Source organism: Equus asinus, chromosome 3 (genome assembly GCF_041296235.1).
Source record: "Equus asinus isolate D_3611 breed Donkey chromosome 3, EquAss-T2T_v2, whole genome shotgun sequence".
NCBI lineage: Eukaryota > Metazoa > Chordata > Mammalia > Perissodactyla > Equidae > Equus > Equus asinus.
The window spans coordinates 97,829,365-97,854,007 of NC_091792.1; the positions used below are offsets into that span (position 1 = coordinate 97,829,365).

Below are 24,643 nucleotides of genomic sequence, written 5' to 3' on the forward strand. Positions count from 1 at the left end.
CCAGTTATTCTGGTTCAGCCATGGAAAGCTTCAAGATGTGACAAAATATCAAAACACTGCAAAGATCAGTGTAGCATTCTACTGTATGTGCAGCAAAGGAAATGACTTTCTGGTTTCATTTCCTCTCACTGACTCTTTCTTTTTCTTCTTCCTTATTTTTTGGTGAGGAAGATTGGCCCTGAGCTAATATCTATTGCCAATTTTTCTCTTTTTGCTTGAGGAAGATTGTCCCTGAGCTAACATCTGTGCTAATCTTCCTCTAATTTTTGTATGTGGGATGCCACCACAGCATGGCTTGATGAGTGGCATGTAGGTCCATGCCCAGGATCTGAACCTGTGAACCGTGGGCTGCCAAAGTTCAATGTGCGAACTTAACCACTATGCCACCAGGCCAGCCCCCTCCCCCTTTTTATGTTAACTGCTTTATTGAGATATATTTTAAATACGAGACAATTCTCCCATTTTTACCTCTCAGGGATTCAGTTGACATTTGTCTATTTCTTACTGTGCATGTTTTAGGTTTTTGTTTGTATATTCTGTTGCTTTTCTCCCTAGATATAACTGAATCTGATCCTATAAAAGCTGAGATAGCTTTTGGGGAAATTATGAGCGGTAATTACCGGCAGAAATAGGACTGCAGTGAGAGTGGAATTTATGTGTGGTGTAGCCCCTGCTTGACTAAGGGGTGTATGTAAATTTCACTTCTCTTATGCAGGAGATCCATGTCTAACTGGAAGCTGTCCAAAGCACTCTCTCTGGAGATGATTCAGCTCAAGGAGAAGGTGGCCAGATTTTCCTCATCGTCCCCATTCCAGAACCTTGAGATTATTGCAACACTGGGCGTTGGTGGGTTCGGAAGAGTTGAGCTTGTAAGGGGTTTACGTTTCAAGCATCTGAGAGAAGCCTTTTGACTTTTTTTGTTTTATATTCCAGTGTATCCTGGAGGAATGTATGAATTGTTATTGCTATCTTAAATGTTGGTTTGAACTGAAATTGAGAAAGTACACTTTTCACTCTGTATATTGTATAGTAGCAGGTCTGTGCTAGTAACTTGTAATAACATAGCTGCTATTTTAAGCTTTTTACATCATATCCTCTTGTGAATTTCTTTCTTGATAGTAATTATTGGAGAATGTACCAAGTAAGCATTCCCAAAAGCTGTAAAACATAAAAAAAAAAATGTATTTCCTAACAGCAAAATGTGTGTATACATACACTCATGATGCTAACTATATACTGAAGAAAAGAAGAATGTGTCCAGTGGAAGTGTCGTAGAAACAAAATCTTTAACATTATAGTTCTGTTTCTTAAACAACGCCACTGCCATATCTGTATTAGGCCTTCATTATCCTATTTTTGGGTTGCTCAGAATTTTCTATCGAAAAAAAAAAGAAGATGAATGCAAGGGATGTCTGAAGAGCAGCCTCCTGTAGTGTTGATCAGGACAGCTGGGAACTTATGGCCTGATTTCGGCTGCATCTTCCACATCACCACCTCTCTGAGCTTTATCACCAGCTTCAGAGGAGCAGCAGAGTGGTGCTGTCAGATCAAGTCCTCTGAGGAAACTGTAGAATGGAGATCTGTGACCTTACCGGGTACAGATGACTCTGAACCCTTGGCAGTTACCACGCCCGTCTTTGCCTAGCGGATTTTTAATGATTCATTGTACCTTAGCCTCTGGGAACTAAGCTGACACCTCCGTCTGCTGGATGGCCCTGGGCACGAGCAGATCTCAAATGCTTCCAGGACACTCTGGCTAGTACCCTTCACAGTCAGTACTTCATCTCGGATGGGTGAGGGGGGAGGAAGCAGTTTCTTAATAGGCCAAAGAGTATTTGTAATGTTTCTTCTGCCATGTGGAGAGAGAAGGGCAGTATCCGTCTGCAGTGGTATTTTTCATCAAGGATCTTGGCAAAAGGATTGAATTAACAATGCTGAGTTCTATTTCTTATATAGTTAGATAATAATGATTGAAACAATAATTCCACCATTGATTTAAAAGTCACAGGCAGCACTAGTGGCAAATGTGAGCAAAATATGGGGTGCAGCCATTTCTGCACAATTTCATTACTTGTCGAATATAGTCTATTTATGGAGTTTTAAGCCCATCTGAATAGTTACCTATTAAAATTTTTTGTTTCCTTTTAAGGGAAAATTTTATTTGTCCATCTAGAGCAGAGTGTCCAATAGAACTTTCTGCTCTGATGGAAATGTTCTGTATCCACGTTGTCCAATTGGGCAGCCACTAGCTGAATATGGCTGGTGAGAATTTGAAATGTGGCTGGTGCAACTGAGAAACTGAACTTTTAATTTTAATTAACTTAAAATTAAATAACCTCATGTGACTGGTGGCTGTCACATTGGATAGTGCGGATATGGATCTTGATTTAATGTTTTGAAAATCAAAGAAGTGAATATAAAGACAGAATAATTTTTGGCAATTCTGGTCAGTTTTTCATGTCGCACACTTGAAACTGAATCGATTTCTAAACATTGAATCTTCTAACTAGAGTTTTTTTCTTCTTTCAATACCAGTGTTTTAGAACCGTGTTGCAGATATGTAAGCTCTTTGGGAAATTACAACAAAAGAGAAGTGTGTATACTGAAAAAACTCAGTTCCCAGAGGGATAAGTGGTTAAAAGCTTACTTGCTATTTAAATGTGAAAGAATTTTAACTCTCATTAGTTAACATATTTTTTGTAGATGTTGTAACTCTTTCCTAGTAAGTTAATTTTGAAGGATCTTTCTCTTCTTACGTAGGTTAAGGTAAAAAATGAGAATGTCGCTTTTGCTATGAAGTGTATAAGGAAGAAGCACATAGTTGACACTAAGCAGCAGGAGCACGTCTACTCAGAAAAGAGGATCCTGGAAGAGCTGTGTTCTCCCTTCATTGTGAAGTAAGCGCACATTGGCACCCAGAATTTAGGGTTTTAGGCTCTTCTGAGTATTTCCTTGCAAGAGGACAGAAGAGAAAGAGGAGGCCCAACTCTGAATTCTCCATCCCAGTCATAGCAACAATACATAAAATATGAGAAATTTGAGATCTAGAGGCAAGAGTCCAGATTTTTTTATTCTTGAGTAAATCTCAAGAAAGTGTGTGTGTGTGTGTGTGTGTGAGAGAGAGAGAGAGAGAGAAAGAGAGAATATAAAATTATTGTGGAATAATTTGAACTGATTATTTAATCCAGACCTAATGCAGAATTTGGGAAGCAAGAATTCATTCAAAACCCCTCAGGGGGTATGCTGCTGTTGAATTTCTGCAAGAAGTGGCATTTGGGCACATGTAGGCTGCTGAGGAGCAACGGACTATGGTCCTAGCAGTGCCTCGATGCCGAAAGAGCCACCTCCTAATAGTTACTGTTCTTTCTGTAGCTATCACCAGAGTTTGGAAGAGAAATATGTTATTGTAGGCCATGGCTCTCTTTACTTGTGAATTCATGGGTTAGTGGTGTAGGCCAGTTAAGACATAGATTTTCACGTATTTTCATATATGTCTCAATGCCCCAGAGTGTAGCATTAGTGATTTCTGGGTGATGTAAAGTGCCCCTATAATAAATAGCATTTATACTTTTTGATCAAATGCCTTAAGAGAATTTTCCGGCCTATCCGTATTCCCAGACCCATTTTTTTTAAGACTAAAAAAGAAGTCTGGGGGCTGGCCCGGTGGTGCAGTGGTTAAGTGTGCATGTTCTGCTTCAGCAGCCTGGGGTTCGCTGGTTTGGATCCCAGTTGTGGACATGGCACTGCTTGGCAAAAGCCATGCTGTGGTAGGCGTCCCACATATAAAGTAGAGGAAGATGGGCATGGACATTAGCTCAGGGCCAGTCTTCCTCAGCAAAAAGAGGAGGATTGGCAGCAGATGTTAGCTCAGGGCTGATCTTCCTCAAAAAGAAAAAAAAACGGAAGTCTGAACCCTGGCAATGCTGGCAATAGAGTCACCCAATTTTCTTTATATTAATCATGTTCCCAGAATGCACCCCCCTTTTTTTTGTCAATCATCCGTTAAAAAACTGTCATGAGCAACTTGAGGGCATGGATTAGATTTTATTCATTTTCTCCTTTCCAACTTTTTGCAAAATGCCTGGTGTATAGTAGGGCAATAATAATGTTAAGAATAAATACTAATGATGACATTTATTGAGAAATTAACATGTTCCAGGCACTCTTCTAACCAAAATATATTTATATATATCTTATATATGTAATAGAATATATAATATTTATTTATTTTATCTATATTACCTTAATATATATCAATAATATACATCAATATATAATCAATATATAATCAAATGAGTATGTATTCATATTCATATATAGTCATATAAATATTCATTTGATTTTCATAATAGAACAATCAGGTAAATGTTATTATCCTTATTGAACAAGAACAGTAAGAAAATTGAGGTTGCATATCTAATAAATGGCCAATCAGCAATTCAGGCCTTGGCAGCTTGATTCCAGAGCACACACTGAACCACTTTACTAGATTACTTTTGCCGTCTGCACATGATATGGCTGCTCTACTGTTGGCTGTAGCCTGGGCGTGGTATTAGGGAGAAAAGGGAGGTCTCTTGATTAAGACCCAGAACCTGCTTTCAGTCAGTGTTGAAATATGGTATCTGCCTGCGTCCCACGTCAGGATTGAGGCTGTCATTCCCCCAGCTTCTGAGGGTGTTGCCATCTGAGGACTTTAGCTCAGTCCCTCTCTGGCTGTTGCTCTAAAGTGAAGAGAACCACCTTGCCCGCGATCATACTCTCTCTCCAGGTCTCTCCTGCATCCGATGATGGCAGAGCTCCTTGAAGCTGAGGGTTTTGTTGAAACTAGAGTATAGCCCAGTTGTCCCTCTGCCCAGCACTGCTTCCCTCCTCCCCATGGGTGTTATTCCCAAGTGCCCTCTTCACTAAACTTATTGCTCAAATCTCTGTCTCAGATTCACTTTCCTGAGACCAACTAGAGGACATAAGACATGCACATGAATAACTGTTATGCAAGGCAGATCCTAAAGGAGATATCTGCAGAAGTCTCTGGGTATTTGGAGGAAGGAGAGGCCACATTTGGTAGGTAGGATAATGAGCTGCCTTATTAGGAAGGTGGCCCCTGATCTTGGCCTTGAGGAATGAATAACACTTTTACAGCAAAATTGAGAGTAAGAAGTTCAGTCTGTGGGTAGAGGGAGGGCAGTCTATGTAAAGGGGTCAACATGAGCAAAAGCAAGGCTCGAGGAAAGATCAGAGTATTCAGCGGGAAGCCCAGTGTTGCTGGAGGATATTTGGAAAGAGATGAGGACCATTGTTCAAAATGTTACTCATGATGCTCTTAGGCAACTGTAACAAGACTTTAAGACTAGATTTCTGGGGCCAGCCGAGTGGTGCAGCGGTTAAATGCGCACATTCCTCTTCAGTGGCCCGGGGTTTGCCAGTTTGGATCCCGGGTGCGGACATGGCACTGTTTGGCAAGCCATGCTGTGGCAGGGCATCCCGCATATAAAGTAGAGGAAGATGGGCACGGATGTTAGCTCAGGGCCAGTCTTCCACAGCAAAAAGAGGAGGATTGGCAGCAGTTAGCTCAGGGCTAATATCTTCCTCAAAAAAAAAATCAAAAAACACTAGATTTCTAATAATAACTATGTTTTTATTTGTCTTCACAGATTGTATCGTACTTTCAAGGACAATAAGTATGTATATATGCTTCTGGAGGCCTGCTTAGGAGGGGAGTTATGGAGTATACTAAGAGACAGGTAATGAAAAAGGATTAGAAACAATAACTTTTGTCTACTCACATCTGGTCTAAAGGATGCTATTGCTCATGATCATTTAAAGAGATGAGAAGAAAGTCATTAAGAAATGATTCCAAGAAAATATTAACCCTTGAGAAAATAAAGTGGTAATAGTGGTATTTTCTTAGCTGGCATTATAATCACGTGATAGGCACCCTGTAAGGCTGTCATGGCCATTCGCATGTTAGGGATTGAAGAATCCCAGGCCTAGACACAGTGTAAACTATCCTCGCTCACATGGTTTTTATGAGGCAGAGTGGGTCTAAACCCGGATGTTACTGATTCTAAATCTCTGGAAGGGAGATGAAGAAAGGGGTGGGGAGTGGTGAAGCCCTCCCTGAAAAGCAGAGTAAGAGGTCTGCAAAGATTCAGTTTTACGAAAGGGATGGTTTCCACATGAGCAAAGCCACAGGTATTTACTGAGCACCACCTGGTACAAGGCTCCACAGTGGACGGTGTGGGGGTTTTCTAGACAGTGTAATCTTTTCTAGCTGAAAGAGTAAAAAGTATAAACTTTTCCTCCACTGAGTTGAGATTTTATTTGGGGAGATCATGTAATGTACAGTTTTAAAACATTTCATTATTTAATGCAAAAACTAAATCTGACAAAGAAGTTGACAATTTGTAATTAAATGCCAAATGAGTGTTGTAGATAGTCAGCTCAGAGGAGATAAAAGATAGAAAAAGGAGATGGTAGAGGAAGGACTTGAATTAAACTCTAAAGATGACCAAAATTTGTAAAGGCAGAGGGGAAGTGAAACTGATAGAAGATTCGGCGGAAAAGTTGGAATAGGGTTGGGTCTCTTTGTGGATGATTGACAGCAGAATTTGAGTAGAAGGCAAAGGCAGTGGAAGAGGAGATGCAAAAGTGGGTTTGCACTCGGTTGTGGAGGTTAATGACAGGCCAAACATTTAGACAGTATTACTTGGGCCAGTGGTTCTCAACCCTGGCTTCACATTGCAATCACATGGGGAGCGTTTACAAAGTAAAAATGCTGGGCTCAAATGCCAGAGGTTATGATTCAGTTCATCTGGGATGGGGTCTCGTAAGTGATTTTTTAACAACCTCTCAGGCAGTTCTAACATGCTTTCATGGTCGAGAATCACGGACCTAGGTAATCAGAGACCTTAGAGCATCTGAGTAGAGTTGACTGTGTTGTGTTAGGAACATCTTGATGGATGGATTTGAATGAGGAAAACCTGGAAGGGTGAGGAGATTTGCATGATACCTGCAAAAGCATTTGCATCTTCCATCTTTACTTCAACAGGCAAATCTATTTAGAAAATCCAAATCTATTTAGAAACAGGAGTTCCTACTACCTGTTATGCACTGTGCCTGATCCTCAAAACAATCTTGGTAAGGAAGTAATAAACCTTGGTAAGGAAGTAGTAAATGTTTTACAGATAGGGGATGTGGGTCTCAGAGCAGCTAAACAACTTGCCCAAGGACACAGTGAGTGGAAGAAGCAGGAGTTGAAGCCAGTTTCTCTCACTCCAAAGCCACACCCTTCTATTACACCATGCCACAAATCACCTCCACATTTTCATAATTCACCATGTAAACCTGCTGACAGTGCTGACCCAGGGAAACTCTAATATCATCAAGGTGCACCAAACAGGAAAAGGTTATGACCCTGTTTCTACGTGGGTTGTTGTTACATATACAAACAGAGAATGAAAATGATCATTTGAGTCATTTTTTAGTCGGGGAATCATTTACAGAAGTCTGGGTCAAGCTCTCCATTGAAATCGTTGCATTTTCTCCAGAGTTGGCCATAGATGTCTAAAAAGTCTTGTTTTCTTATCTTTCTATTTTATATGATCATACATGGCTACCAGAAATAATCGTTTGGATGTAGATATTTTAATTTTAGTGAAGTAGTAGTTCTTGTTTGTATCAAGTACCACCCCTGAAGGTCTTTATGATCAGTAGTCTAATTCATTGGCAGCTTAAATACCTGTTAGTGTTGATGCCCTACAAAACACTTATACTGCATCAGTTTACCAAAGCAATAATTGACACCTAGAACAGACAAACAAAGTGGTGTGTCTAGAGTATTAATAGGGAAAATGGTCTCATTGCAGAGGCAGCTTTGATGAACCCACCTCCAAGTTCTGCGTTGCTTGTGTGACAGAAGCATTTGATTACCTGCATCGACTGGGTATTATCTACAGAGACCTGAAACCAGAAAACTTAATTCTGGATGCTGAGGGTTATCTTAAATTGGTAAGACAAATTCTGTAAGTGACAGTATCATACAAGATATTTCTAAATGCAAAGTTGTGTTATAATTGCAATTTTCTTTTAATTTTGGTACGCCTGTTATTTTCACTTTGGGGGATGTGACCTTTGAAACTGGCACACTTAACACTCGGAGCAGTGTTACAGGCACTTTCTTTTGGGCCTAGGAATTTAATGTTTCAACCATATTTGTGACTCTTGCTAAGGATTCACATAATAGCATGCCTTTAAAATTGGATTGTGTTAGTATTTTTGTTTAATAATTTTAAACATGTTTTAATCGATTCCTGCTACATATAGGGGCTGGCTATAAGGAACAAGGAAAGAAGATTGCATGGCCTCTGCCCCCCATGTCCACTGTCTGTATACGGAGAAAAAATATACATATGCATGTTGGTCATTGTTTTGAAACCTTTCTAGGTGATTCCAAAGTACAATCAGGGTTGAGAATCACAACACCAGACTATAGCCTCCTTAAGGACAGAGGCTATCCATCTGTGTAACCCTCTTATACTAACATGAATCCCCTTGGATGTCACACCACAGAAAAAAATGCTCCCACTCACATAAACCGCAGTGTGAAACTACAAGAGAACTGGGCAGTCATAACTGAGGAGAAACCCGGGCACTACGGACCTCAGGAGGGAACTCCCTCAGGATGGGGAACCCAGGCTGAGTTTTCCTGAGTCCATTTTCTCAGTACCTCGAGGACATTAAACCATCTCTGAATTGAACCTTTACAAAGATATTAGTTTCTCACATCAGAACATTTATATATGGAAATAATAATAGGTACCATTTAATGAGCAGTTTACTATGTGTAAAGCTACTGTGCTAAACATTTTGCAATTAGGATATTTAAAAAGTGATGAAATAGGTTTTATCGTCCACATGTTACAGTGTGTAATTTAGCCTTAGGAATTAAATTCATTATGTGCGATTGCTAAGCGATTTCTCTCTATAGTAAAGGAGCAAAATAAGTCCTTTCATGTGAAATCTGGCTAACTTCCAAGAAACATTTTGATCCATTCAAGCTTTATTTTATTCATGAAAGACAGCTTTGAGAACTGGTGAGGTGCTAACACAAGGCCTCAATCACTCTTCTTCACAATTCCTTCATTGGCTATGCCTCTTACAGCTCTTTAGGGAAACCCTTTGGAATATTCTAGAAGTAAAACTTTCATGGAGGATGCAGACTATCCAGTAGATTCATTCCTTTCTATCTTAGCTGTTTTTAAAAAATCAGATTGCATATTCGGTATTTTTAGGCAGAGACATCAGTAAATATCCCTCCTATTAGCCATTGTTACCCATCTAGCTTACTTATTTGCCAGCTAGCTAAGTGAATAGTCATAACAAAAGCCTTGAGAGATTAAAAAGTAAATGTTGAATATTTCCATTTCTAGCGATATATCAAACTAGATATACTGAAATTCTCTCACTACAAAATTCAGTCTAAAAATACTGGATTGAACATGAAAAAGCAGTATTACATGCATGGCTGAGTTTATAAGACAGCGTTGGGATTCCCCTGAGGCGGGGAACCCATCTTGAGCAGTAGTGTAGGGTGGAACTCAAACCCTGAAGCTGCTGTCTTGCGGGCACCCAGCAAGCCTAGGTGGCCCAGAGGTTTGATTTTAGTAGCTGCACTCTCTGGGAACAGGAGACCAAGTTTTGGACCTGGGCAATGTGGGAAGTTGAATCAGAGAACATTGCCCTGAGCCAGGAGTTACACAGATTACACTCTCAGAGAAACAGAAAGCAAGAAAAAATATCTAATTTTATAAAGACAGAACGCATGCAAGAAAACATGCGTTTCTCATTATTGGGCTCTTGGTGGAGGAACAAAAGAGTCTCTTCTAAGAATTTTTGGCCATAGGCTGGTCTTCATGGAGGCTGGGTGCCAAGTCTTCAAGGGTGGAAAAAGCCAAACAAGAATTTAAATGAAAATGGATCCATGTTGGTAGCATGCCCAAGTTTCCGGGAATCAATGTATATTCCCTCTGGAATAGTGTAGTCTCAACCCAGGATACAAAGAACTCCCAGAGATAAAGTTCCAAGGAAGATGAGCTCACATTTGAAAAAATAATTTTTAAAAAAATGTATGAGGAAGAAAAGGTACCTTGAGCATTATGTGACAGGCATGTAAGTGCCTCATGTACTGGAGTAATCAGATACGGAATGTAAAATGAATACAGTTAATGCCTTTTTAAAACAAGAGAGGGAATGACAAGTGAATGAGGGGCAGAGACTTTCAAGAAAAAGATCTAACAGGTATGGAAAAGAGCTAGCAAATAAAAATTCTATTAAGAAATTAAGAACTTAATTGAAATTAAATATTCAAAGGAAGTTTTCAGTAATGGTGGAGTAGCTTGCATTAGGCGATGCTTCTTACTGAGATTAATTATAATGTATGTGTAAAAATGTGTGAAGGCATTGGAAAGCAATGAAAGATAGACAGTCAAACCTTGGCAAAAGGGAACCACACTAGGTGAAAAATTGACATTTTTGTACCTATTTACAGCTGTTCATTTCAGGATACTCCTTAATGTATAAGGCATGTGGGATAAACCTTTAGTTAACCTCACACCTATCAGTGAAATAGTGAACGTTTTTCCATTAAATTGTTAACAAGGCCAGAATTTTTCTCTTACTACTTTTTTTTTTTAACATTGTAGCAGAGATTTTAGTAAATGAAAGAAACCAAGAAAAGCAAAAGATTAGAAAGGAAGAACTTACCTGTCTTTATTTGCAGACAACATAGTTGTTTATGTAGAAAAGCTTAAAGAATCTGCCAAAAATTATTAGAAAGAATAAGTAAATTAAGCGTGATTACAGGTACAAAGTCAATATACCAGTAAACATGCTATTTTTATATACTAACCATAAATATTTAAAAATGAACTAAAAATACCATTTATAATAACGTCAAAAATCATAAAATAAATGTGATTAAATTTAATGTGTAAAAGCTCTATGTTGAGGGCCCAGCCCAGTGGCCGAGTGGTTAAGTTGACACGCTCTGCTTTGGTGGCCCAGGGTTTTGCCAGTTCAGATCCTGGGCGTGGACCTAGTACTGCTCATTGAGCCAGGCTGAGGCAGCATCCCACACAGCAGAACCAGGACCTACAACTAGAATATACAACTGTGCACTGGGGGGTTTGGGGAAAATAAGATAAGGAAAATTGGCAACAGATGTTAGCTCAGGTGCCAATCTTTAAAAAAAAAAAACATAAGATAAATAAGTAAATAAATAAATAAAGCTCTATGTTGAAAATCACAAAATATTACTGGGAAAAATATACCTAAATGGTAAGCTACACTATGTTCGTAGATTAGACAACTCAATACTTCATAAGCTGTCCATTCTCCCCAAATCACTCTACAGATTTAAGGCCATTGCAATAAAAATTTAAGCAGCCACTTTTTTGGAAACTGAGATGTTTATTCAAAAGCTTACTCAGAGATGCAGTGTTTGGAAGTGTTAATAACCACTTTGAAAAGGGACAAAATTGAGAAATTTATAACATCTGATGCTATAAAGCTACAGTAATCAAGGCAGTGTGAAAATGGTGTAACGATGCACAAATAGCTTAATCTAACAGAATGAGGTTCAGAAATAGACGTATACAGTCAACTGATTTTTAACAAAGGGGGAAAGACTAGTCTTCTCAACAGGTGTTGCTGACACAACTGGATATTCATGTGTCGGGGAGAAAAGAACCTGGCTCCCACCTCACACTATATACAAAAATTAATTCCAGATGGATCATAGACCTATAAAGCATCCAGAAGTAAACATAGGGTAATATCTTCACAACACGGGTGAGCAGAGATTTCTTAGAACACAAATAGTAGTAATCTTAAAACGTTCAGGATGCTATAGCAAAAATACCATAGACTGGGTGTTTTAAACCGCAAACATTTATTTCTCACAGTTTTGGAGGTGGGGAAGTCCAAGATAAAGGCACTGATGGATCTGGTGTCTGTTCAGAGCCCACTTCCTGGCTTGTAGACAGCTGCCTTCTCACTTCTTCCTATGGGAGAGATTGAGAGAGAGAAAGAGGGAGAGAGAGGGAGAAACCTCTCTCCTGTCTCTTCTTAGAAGGGTACCAATCCCATCATGAGCGCTTTACCCTCATGACCTAATTACCTCTCAAAGGCCCCACCTTCAAATATCAGCACACTGGGGATTAGAGTTTCAGCATATGCATTTTGGTGGGACACAAACATGCGGTCTATCATAATTGGATTTCATCAAAATTAAAAACTTCTGATCATTAAAATATATTGTTAAGAAAATGAATAATTGTGCCATAGACTGGGAGAAAATATTTGCAATATCTATTTATATGACAAAGGACTTGAATGTATCCTGAAGTATATAAATAACTCCTTCAGCTCAATAATAAAAAGACAACCCAATCTAAGAAGAAAAATGGTGAAAATCTCAAAAAATCACTTCACAAAAGAAGATACAGGAATGATCAATAAGCCATGTCAGTCGTCATCAAGGAAGTGCAAATTAAAACCATGAAGAGATACCATTTCACACCCACTAGAATGACTATAATTTAAAAGATTGCCAATACCACATGTTGATGAGATCATTCTCCTAAATTTCTAGTGGGAAAAGAAAATTGAAAGCTGTTTGAAGAATAGTTTGTCAGTTTCTCATAGAATCAATCATACGCCAATTCTTTGACAAGAAATTCACTCCCTGGTAGATGTTCCACTCCTTGGTATTTATCCAGGAAAATTGAAATTATGTCTTCAAAAATCTTGAGCACTAATATTTATAGCAGCTTTATTCCTAAAAGTTCCCAAATCAGAAGCAGCCCAAATACCCATCACCAATTGAATGTATAAACATATAGTAGTCCATTCAGCAATGGAGTGCTGCTCAACAGTATAAAGGAATGAATTACTGCAAGCAACAACATGAATGAATTTCAAAACCTATTGAGCAAAAGAAGCCAGATGCAAAAGATTATCTTCTGTATGATTACATTTATTGATGTTCTGGGATAGATGGTACAAATCAGTGTGATGGTTGCCTCTGGTAGGGGCATTTGACTGGAAAGGGGCTTGAGGGAACTTTGTGAGATAAGGGAAGTGTCTATATCTTGACCGTATGGTGGTTGTGGTTACATGAGTATAATCTGCACCAAAATTCAATGAACTGTATACCAAAAATCTGTGCATTTTATTGCTTGCGAATGATACATCAATTTGAAAAATATAATAAATTAAATAGCAGATGATTCACAAAATCAGTGAACTGAAAGATAAGTTTAAGTAATTTACACAGAATGTAGCATAGAGACACAAAAAGATGAAAAATAAGAGAAATGACGCAACTTGGAGAATAGAGTGAGAAGTTCTTAAAATGTTTAATTGGAGTCAAAGATAAAAATAACATAGAAAATGAAGGAAAAGCAGGATTTAAAGAAATAATGGCTGAGAATTTTCCGGAAATTATAAAAAAAACCCACCAATCATCAGGTAAAGGATTCCCAACAAATCCCAACTGGGACAAATTGTATTTATTGTAGCTCCTATCTTTGTATAACAAATCTCTCCAAAATGTAATGGCTTAAAACAAGAATCATTTATGATGTCTTACAGTTTATATGGGTCAGGAATTTGGGAGTGGTTCCACTGGATGGTTCTGACTAGAGATCTCATGATGTTTCGGTCACGTGTTGGCTGGGGCTGCAGTCACCTGAAAGCTTGATTAGGGTTTGAGTAGGGCATCCAGATCCAAAAAGACTTGCTCATATGGCTGGCAAATTCATGCTGGCTGTTAGTTGGGGCCCTTAATTCTGTTCCACATGAGCTGCTTTTTGGGTTGAATGTCCTCATGGCATGGCAGCTAGCTTCCCTTGGAATGAGTCATCCAAGAGACTGAGGAAAAGCTACAGTGTCTTTTAAGATCTACTCTCAGAGTTATATGTGGGCACTTTCACTGTATTCTGTTGGCCACACAGGGCCAGCCCTGATTTATTGTGGGAGAGGACACCTCTGATTACCAGAAAAAGTGGATCATTGGGACTATCTTGGCTGTTGGCCGTTGTAGTAGCAAAAGTACTGAACAAAAACAAAAAGAAAGTCTTAAAAGCTTCAAAGAGGAAAGATAGTTTACATATAAAGGAGTAAGAATTAGGCTTTGAGTTGACATCTCAATGGCAGCAATGGAAGCCAAAATGTGGTGGAATAATGTCTTAAAAGTTCTGAGAAAAGAAAACTGACAACTTGAATTATAAATCTAGGGAAACTCTCTTTCAAGAAGGGTGAAATAAAGGCATTTTCAAACAAGAATGAAGGGTGCTTACCACCTACCTCAAAGGATGTGCTTAAAGGGGATGAAAAATGATCCCTGGTAAAGGGTCTAAGATGCAACAGGGAGTGGTGACCATAGAAAAATGGCAAATATGTTGTAAAATCTTTTAAAATTAAGGTATAAAGTAATAATAATCATTCTACCCTAATAGTATTAAAAATGAGAAAATGCTGAATAAGTGACCAACAGCAGCATGAAAACAGAGTAGGAATAATTGGAATTAAAGTAGGAGAAAATGTCAGTTATTTTAAGAGAAGGCAGCAAAGGAGAAACGGGAAACCCAGAAAACAATCAGAGAGAAAGCATAAATTGAGTGTAGAAAGAAATCTCGCATATATAAATAGACAATGTGCCAGATAAAACCAATGATTGTCAAACAGATTTAAAAAATAAAAATCAGTTATACGATATTGATAAGAGACAGACGTGAAATATGAGGATACAGAAAGATTGAAATTAAAAGCATAGAAAATATGTCTGAGAAATAGTCAACAAATTTAAATGCAGGTTTCATTATGTTGGTATCAGGGAAGAAGCATTACTAGAGACAAAGATGGTTGGCCTATGATGATGAAAGTTTCATTTTACCAAGATGATAGAAAAATCCCGATCTTGTATTTACCTACTAAAATGCTTCAAAAATAAGAAGCAGAATTTGACAAGAACTAATACAGAGAAATGAACAACTAGGAAATTTTAATACACCTCTATCAGAAATTGATAGAACATTCAGACCAGAAATCACTAAAGCTTTAGAAGATTGTACAACACAATAAACTTGATCTAATGGGCTTATAGAATATTGTTCCAATAGTTGGAGAATACACATTAACAAAATTTGATCACATACTGGGCCATTAAGCAAGTTTCAGTAAATATCAAAAACAGTAATTGGGCTGTTGCCTGGCAGCCCAGCAAAGCTGTCTCCACTGAGAGTTTCTGAGGGCATTGTTGTAGAGGTGGGGGCGGTGGGGGTGCCTAGTGACAGCACAGCAGGAATGCACATCTGGATGATGGACATTGGGCAGACCAGACTTGGACACCAAGTCTTTGAGAATGAAAGACTCCTTATAAGGGTGACCTTGGCCTCATTCTTCAAATTGTGATGTGGTGTTTTCATATTCCTTCATCTTTTCTCGGCAATATCTGTGAGGGATAAAATATCTAAGGACAACAAGTAAGGAAAGGTGTTTTCTCCAGCAAGGAATAACAATGAAAGCCTAGAAAAAAGACCTCAGTAAGAGAAAGGTCTAGATTTTGAAAGTGTTCCTCTAGAAGCTATAGAGGTATGCCCTTCTGTGATCATTACAAAGGATAAGTTTGTAGTGAAGGATGAAGACCACATTCTACACTTCTTCCCCAATTCATGATTGAGATTGCCAGACTGATTTGTTCCCAAATGGATCCCAACTGATCCAGGATGTCTCCATCAGGAAACACATTGGGTAGAGATTAAGAATTAGCTGGTATTAGTAAAGGACCATGAAGACTTTCACATCCCTATCTCTCACTTGCCCATCTAATAATTTTCTAAATCTTTCTGCACTTTCAAGCCCAAGGAAAACTGATGAAGGTAATAATGGTTAAGAGTCATGGTTATCATGAATGAATTACGGACTATATTAAGATATAAGACAGTACTTAGAGTTTAAAGAAAAACCCACCTTGTTCTCAACCCAAGAAGAATTTGTGTAGTAGCTAGCCTTCTTGCAGTTGCTCAGGAGAAAACTTGGTTGTAATCGAATAAATTTCAGCTGTCACTCATCAACAAATGTTCTATGATTATGATATTAACTCATGTGAGTAACATATCTCATGTGGTGACAGAGCAACTTAATCTTGCTTATGAATATTATGTAAGAAAATACAATTTAAAACATACTAAATGTTGATATTGTTGCTTGCTTCTTCGTGATCGATCTGCCCCTCATGCTGGTAGCCCCACGATGGCAGAAACTGTGCTGCAGTGGTTACTGCTGGATTTAGCACATTGCTGAGCATATAAGAATGAATTGAAAGGTCAGTGAGGCAGCTTCCTCCTCACTCCCAAAATAGGAACACAAAAGTTTTGTTCACTGATATCAGTGTATTTAAGGTAGAAATCAATAAGAAAACCACTAACAAAAATCATAACTCATCTCATTGGAATTTTAAGGATATTTCAAAATAACTCAAGGATCAGTGAAGAAGAAATTTTAATGAAAATTATAAAACAGAGTTACACAGTAGAGAATACTACATATCAACACGTGTGGATTGCAACTAAAATGATAGGAAGAGTAATATTTATAGGCTTAAATGTGTCAATAGGAAATAAGAAAGGCTAAAAATTAATGAGTTAAGCATCCAACTTAAGAAGATGGAAAAGGGAGAAACAAAACCAAAGAAAAGAGAAGAAAAAAAAATAAAATTAAGACCATGAATTAATAAAATATAAAAGATAAGGGATATGGAGCCAAAGGTTAATGTTTTGAAAAGACTAATAAAATTAACAAACTGTGGTAGTACTGATCAAAAGAAAAAGAGAAGAGGTACAGATAAAGACTATTACTATTACAACTATTACAACAACGCAATTACAGTTTAAGCAGAGATTTACATGGATTAGAAAGTATTTGGGCAACTCTACTACTATATGTGAACTGTATATATTTATTCGTATATGGTATATGTTTATTGTATATTTATTTATATGGTCGGGTTCTGGTGAGAGTTCTTTTCCTGGTTTGCAGACAGCTGTCTTCTCGCTGTATCCTAACATGACAGAGAGAGAAAGATCATCTTTCTTGTGTCTCTTTTGATAAGGGCACTAATCCCACTCCTGAGGGCTTCACCCTCATGAGCTAATTACTTCTCAAAGGCCCTTCCAACAAATATCATCACCTTGGGGTTAGAACTTCCACTGAGGAATTTTGGAGGGACACATTCAGTCCATAGCACACCAGATCCAGGGAATTTGCTTCAAGAATTTATAATATTAATCTAATCTTATGCAAATTCTTCCAGAAAACAGTCAAAGATAATTTCCATCTTATTCTGTGACTTTAGTATAAACTTGATTCTCCAAAGGAAACTCCTAAGGAAGGCAAATTAATGTCCAGTCTCACTCAAGATCCCCCTGCTGCTCAGGAAAGCCCATTATGTGAGGAAGTAAATAAAAAATGTAGAGTTTAAGCTTTTATGCTTTCTTGGATATGCTTGTTACACTAGTTAGCATTACCCTACCTAACTCAGAAAGAAGTACTAGGTTTAAAAATAGAAAGACTCAACATCCTAAAGATATCGGTAGTCCCCAAAATGATCTACAGATCTGATACATTTCCAGTGGACTTCCAGCAGTGCCCTCCATGAAGCTTGGCAAGCTGATTCTAAAGTTTATATAAACTCACCAAGGGCCAAGAATGGCCAAGACATTTCTGAAGGCAAGCAACAGGAACTCGTATACACTGCTGCTGGTGAAAGGGGTGCTAACATAGTACAACGCCTATGGAAAATAATTTGACTATTATAATAAAGTTGAAGATAGCACATCTTTGACACAGCAATTCTACCCTCTTAGACATGTTCACTAGGTGACATGAAAAATGTTGTTAACAGAAGCATTTTTGTGACAGGACACAATTAGGTAATAGACAAATGTCTGTCAACAGCATAATGGACAAAAAATATCATGGCATGTTAATTCAGTGGTGTGTGACACAGCAACGAAAATAAATATACTACAATATGGATTAAATATGATTTTAAGTGAGAAAGGCAGTTAGCCCAAGAATAGATATGACTTATCTAAACTTTTTAAAAATGAGAACTGTACATCATTCAATGATATTAGATATGTGATAAAATTAAAAATGAATGCAAGCCAGTGATAAACACAGAAGTTAGGGTGATGGTGACCTCTTGGCAATGGGCAGGAGGACTCTTTGGGAGGAGCATGTAGGGCTTCTGTATTGGTTCTAGTCTATTAAACTGGTGTCGGGTTAGGCGTGTTTTTATTCTCATCATTTATGACGTAGCTATATGTCACAGTATTTATATGTATCAAGTATTCATAATTTGAAAAATAAGAGTAATCATTGGCTCCAACCATAGTCTTTTTGCCAGACCATTAATAGCTGTACTTATTAAGTGACAGTTAAGATTTTCCTGCCAGTGTGCTTGACGTATGTTGCTTCTTTTTCCTTAAAAATATTCTGCTTCCTCATCAGTTTACCTATAATGGGAAGAATCTCTTTGGAACCTGGTTCACGTCTTACCCCAAGTATCTGGGACCATCCTAGACTTTAATTTTCTCGTCTTTAACATTGAAATAGTAGTGCCTAGCTTACAAAGTTGTCGTGCAGATTATATATATCTTATTGAAACTGATGTTAATGGTTATCTCTTCATGCAGATTTTTTCACCAAGCATGCTGCACATCTGCTACAAAACGATAGGATATAATGCCTCTCCTCAAGGAGCTAGATTTATTCACGCACAACTAGACGATGCTGCCGTGAGGGATGTAATTGTGGAACATAAACAGTATGAAAGAACCTCATAGGAGAAAGGATTTGTTTCTCTAAACTCAAGGAAGGCTTGAAAGAGGTTGTGGCATATGAGATGAGCCTCCAATGATTTTTTCAGTTTGATCTCGTGGATGCAAAGCTCCCCTTCATCTTGCCCACTTTCTACTAAACACTAAGTGTTTCAAGTGAGTCACCACACCCCCGTAAAGAATGAGTGTTGCTGTGAAAAACTCATCCATCCCATAGCTTAGCCTCCCTCACTCTCACTTCCATCCAAGTGTTGCCCGTTTTAGTGGAGGGATGTTAGTATCACAAGGACGTGAAATCATCTTTGGTTGTTGGTGGACAGATAAACAGATTCCATTTTACCCTCGTCTAGACTTGGGCAAAGTAAGTGCCCTAAAAATGCCACATGAATATTTTTTCGGAATGTTATGTCTCCATGAATCATCTGGCTTAATGAGACTGGTCATTTTATGTCCATTTTTTATGTGACCAAGACAACCAATATCTGACAAATTTACTGAACTAGAGAGAAACTTCTGGGAAAAGCTAACACTTACTGGACACCAGCTCCAGCAAGCCACAGTGCTAATTTTTCTATTTCTGAATGATGCAATCATCGCTGCAAATTTAGGAGCATTTTAAAACCTTATAGTTTATTAAAATCTTTGGAGACTTAATGTTTTTAAGCTTTCAGCATTATGTAAGCTATCTTTAATACTGAGAATTTAATAGAAACAAGGGAAAACCTGTATGCAGCTTCTCCAGAGATTCTTCTTGAAAGCTCAGTTCTGCTAGTAGAATTTTTTAAAAGAGGGGAGGAGGTCTACTTTCTTGTCTTCTAGATTCTTGTCTTCTAGATCATTCTAGCAATTATCCCTTTAAAACGTTAGTTAAGCCATGCCTCCCCCTTCTTTTAATCCTCCAGTGGCCTCTTAGAAAAAAAAATCTGAAGTTCTTTCTGTGGCTTACCAGACCACTACATAAACTGCCCTCACTTCCTACCTCTCTTCCCCTCACACACTGTGGCCCAGCCACACTGGCCTTCTTGCCCATCCTTGAACTTGCCATGCATGTTCCCAAAGGCTAGCCTTTGGGCTAGCCTGGCAGCCACTGGTAGGATCGCTCTTGCTCAGATATTTACAGAGCTCTCTTTCTTATTTCACTTAGATTTCTGCTCAAATCTGCTCAAATGCTACCTCCTCAGAGGGGCTTTTCCTGATCACTCTATTTAAAGTACAATTCTTGCTGATCTCTGTACCAAACTCTGCCGTATGTTTTTTCATAGCATATGTCACTATCTGGCATTATTATTTATGATATTGTGGTTTTATGCTTGTTCTCCTCATTCTCTTGAATGTAAGCTTCAAGAGGAGGGGGACTTGTCTGTATCCTGGTGCTTGGTACATAGTGGTATTCAATAAATATTCATTGAATGAATAAAAGAAGGAACTTACATTTCTGTTGCCTAGAAGAGATAGGGTTAAAAAAAGACTGAGGCTTTGAGGTGATATCCATGGTGGTACAACACAGAAGTAGTGTGAGTTTTTATAGAAAATACACAGAACTTGACATCGGAAGATCTGAGGCCTTCTAGATTAGGCGTATGACTTTGGATAGGTCCAAGTGTCAGCCTCCTCTGACCAAAAAGGATTAGACTAAAGTTCAGAAGATCAAAGGAGTTAAAGAAAGTAGTAAGTTTTCATAAATCCTAAAATCTTAATATAATTATTACCATCTGTTTGGGACAATATGCAAATATTATAAAAGCAAAACCAGCTATTCAAATTAAACCTTACCACTTTCAGAGCTAGAAATCTCTCCTAAACATCTAATGAACTTCCAGTCATCTTTAAAAGGAAACTTAAATGCAATGAAAAGAATGAGTTGAAAGGCTGTTATAAGATAACAAAATATAATGTTTCCATATATACATGCATAGAAATGCAATTATGAGCATTGCTTTCTTGTCTCTTAAATTTCAGTGTTTATAAAATTAGCTAGGATTTTCATATTGGTTCTTTCTCTAAGGAGTAAGTAGATATGCTAATCTCAGATGGTTACAAATTTTAATTTCGTTATATCCCCAGCCATCTCTTAGATATAATCTTTGTAAGTCATTCTGTGTGGATAAAAGAAAACAGTAAAAGCCTGCTTCAAATTAGATTGTTTAAATTTCCTTTTTCTAATAAGGAAATCCTTGCTGTTGTGATAAATACTAAAATGCTTTAGTAAGAAGATAAATTTCTAAGAGATTTATTTAAAGTAAAACAAAGATTTTAAGTATTAATATTTGAATAAATAAGTGAGAGCTGAATTTTATAGTTTGCCAACTCATGCTTCTTTAGGTAAGGGTGTATTTTGATACGTTAACCTTATTTATTTAGCTTTTTAGCCAAGATGGTTGCTGTTTTATTGAGACACTCCATGCATAATGCAGCCCTTAAAATGTGCATGTTGAAGCCCAGGTATAATGTGCGTGTCTGTTTACTTGAAGGAGGTTGAGGGCGATTTTATTAAAACAATGTCTGTATGTATTGGAGATGAAAAGTGCTAAACAACCCCTGTGGAAGAAAACCAACTGTTTGGTTTGCAGTGCACGATTTCGGTCGTCTACACTGCCTCGATTCGATGAGCGAGTCTTCCGTTGCTCCAGCCTTCTTTCCGCTCTCTATTTTGTGCACAGAGTTCACTGAATAGAGTCTCAGAAAAGGGGAGGGGCCTATTCTGAAAAGAAAGATGAGGGTAGCTCCAATTCATTACCCTGGGAGAGTTCCCAATCACCAGTCAAGGCAGACCTCAGATGTCACCTCCTAATGACATCTTCCCCAACCATCTTCTCCCTAATGTTCCAGAAGGACATGTTTTTAGGCCCTTTGAGTTTACACTTTGCATAATCTTCTACTATATCCTGTATCACATGATACAGTGTTAATCATGTACGTGTAAGTATTCCCAACACTCTGAGCTTTTCCAGTCAACTTGGTATCTGTGAGCCTGGCACAGAGCCTGGCCTATATTAGGTGCTGACTGTATCTTTTCAGAATAAATAAGTTACTGCAGGTGCTATCCACAACCCGCCTCCCTAAGAAGGACTGAAAGTGCACAGAGTCCAGCCAAAGTTGGGAAGGAATGATCCTGGCTTTTTCTGTGGACTGCCAAAATTTAGAGGGTACAAACATTATGCATATGGTTTTTAAAGACTGTCTAGTATTTTAAGCACCCTTTCTCAACAATAGTCCCTTTCCCAAACTCAATTCTGCCACTGTTTTTCCTTTTAGGATGGAGCTTGAAGTGCACAAGGGTTGATCACTTCCCCCTTCTCCCCTCTTCCCAATGAATCCCACCATTGATTTGAAAATTATTTTTCTGCTTGCCCTGAGCTTCACATTTGTTATTTGGTTCTCCCCTTGCTAAACTATTCCTCTTGTTCTTAAGGGTCCTGGGTGTAGATGTGTGTGCCTATGACTTTCTCCAATGTAACTAGATTTACACCTGGCCCTGCAAAAGAATAGATGAGAGGGTCCGTGATGTGTGTGTGTATACTGTGAAGGGAAGGGTGGAGGTGGAGAAAGAAGATTGGAGAAGTGAGAGAGAGACTTAAAGATGAACGTGAGTTTTATGGTCTCTGAAAATTTCCTTGACATTCTTTTCCAGGTTGACTTTGGATTTGCTAAGAAAATAGGATCTGGACAGAAAACATGGACGTTCTGTGGAACTCCAGAGTATGTAGCTCCTGAAGTCATTCTTAACAAAGGACATGACTTCAGTGTGGACTTTTGGTCCCTGGGAATTCTAGTGTATGAGCTCCTAACGGGCAAGTAAGTACCTTCAAGCTGTGTTCAGCTTCTTCTTCAGAGAAGTGCAAAAATAACTTCCTAATGATAAAAAATATATAACTTAAGAGTTTAAAATTTTGGAAATGTTTTTGATTAAGTATGATGCCTTTTCCTTTTTACATTATTTCACATAGCATGCTTGCTAGTTTATAACAGGAGAAAAGATTCAGGAAGGTGTTGGAAAGGACAGAATAGCTGTGGTTTACCTAAAATGGCAAGGCCTGTTATTGCAGATAGCATATTAAGTGTGTGAATATTTTGGTAATCCATCATAAGAAAAAGAAAAGGAATTGAAGTTGTGGGCTATTATTTCCTCCTGTATGTATTTTTTGTAATTGAGAAAATAGCAATCATTAAATCCATTGATCAATTAAACTAAATTTAGTCATGTTCTTCCATCTCCTCAATAAATCATTAACCAGAAAAGCTAAGAGAGGACCAGCCCGGTAGCATAATGGTTAAGTTCACTTGCTCCACTTCAGCGGCCTGGGGTTCATGGGTTCGGATCCTGGGTGTGGACCTACACACCATTCATCAAGCCATGCTTTGGTGGCACCTCACATACAAAATAGAGAAAAATTGGCACAGATGTTAGCTCAGCGACAGTCTTCCTCAAGCAAAAAGAGGAAAATTGGCAACAAATGTTAGCTCAGGGCCAATCTTCCTCACCAAAAAAAAAGAGAGAGAGAGAAAGAAATGCTAAGAGAAAGCAACATTGCTGGATTTAAATTTTAATCCCCTTGTCAACTGCTTTCTAAAGGTGCTAATGAACAGAGACAAGACACAACAGGAGTTTTAGCAGTTGAACTGTCATTCCTGAAGAGATTAAAGGGCTGTATTCATGAATTCAAGATCCCAAATATTCGTCACCAGTACACACATGCACAGACACACATATCCACACGTGCACACACATTTGTAGGCTGTATATAACATTACCTCACATTTGTAAAGCTCTTTACAGTTTACAAAGCACATACATGTGTATTTTCTAGTTTAGAATTTACAAACGTGTGAAAGTTAAAGCAGGAATTTGTATTATTATTTTATGATTTAAATTTTATAGATTAGAAGATTAGAAAACCAGGTCCGAGAGCTATCTGCCTAAGATCAGAAATTTGATCCCAGGTGTTCTGACTCTAAATGTGACACACTTTCCATTTTACACAAGTGCCCTGGATATATATGTTTTTAATAAAATGCATGGACACACACACAGGATTTAGATCAGTTTTCCTTCCAGTTTTCTACCTCCATTTCTCACTAACCGATAAACCTTTATAACCAAATATTCTCACTCTTAATTTAAGGGAGGATTTGCATATGGAATGGCATAAGAAATACTGGAATGAACCCATTGATGGGGTTGAAGTCTCAACACATACTTTACAAGAAGAGAGTTTCATAGAACTTCTTGAATTTTTTACACTACAAATTTCAGTGTTAGGTTACCTGTGGCTACATTTTACTTCCTTGTCCACATACATGGAGCAAGCAGATATGAAAGATTATTTTATATTATCTGTAATCATTTTCAAATATTCATTGCTTAAGATTTTAAGTAAAGAGGAGAAAAATTTCCAGACCGTCATTCAGAGAGAAATGCTTAAGGTCTTGAGACACACGAATTCTAGTTTGAGAATTTGTTTCCTCCTCCCTGAGAAGTTTGTCAGCTGCCTTTCTAAGAGATGCCTGGTGGTTCCTGTGGGTAACTGGGGAATGTACGTCTCAGTCTTTATCAGCTGGAATCAGTTGTTTCAAAGAGTAGGGAAAAAAAGTGAGAGAATAAGGAAGAGGGGGAAAAAAACCAATAACTTGGAGTTGCTAAGGTGACCTTGAGCTGTCGGAGAGGGTAAGAAATTGTGTTTGTAAAGGTTTTCAGGGTAGAGCATGAGAAAAGTAAATTTTAAATGATGAGAGTCAGGAGT

General features: G+C 38.1%; 1 protein-coding gene across 5 annotated transcripts in view; it reads left to right on the forward strand.

Moving 5' to 3' along the window:
- Window positions 1-24,643, forward strand: part of PRKG2 (protein kinase cGMP-dependent 2) — a 100,617-nt gene that overhangs the window by 60,749 nt on the left and 15,225 nt on the right. For 3 of the 5 annotated variants that reach the window (XM_070505535.1, XM_070505533.1, XM_014836318.3), the window contains exons 11-15: window positions 716-869; window positions 2,761-2,897; window positions 5,652-5,741; window positions 7,866-8,007; window positions 22,534-22,697. In XM_070505535.1, coding sequence (XP_070361636.1) covers window positions 716-869; window positions 2,761-2,897; window positions 5,652-5,741; window positions 7,866-8,007; window positions 22,534-22,697 — 687 coding nt within the window. Of the gene's footprint in view, window positions 1-715; window positions 870-2,760; window positions 2,898-5,651; window positions 5,742-7,865; window positions 8,008-22,533; window positions 22,698-24,643 lie in introns of those variants that run through there. The other 2 variants (XM_044766716.2, XM_070505536.1) reach the window with 2 other exon arrangements.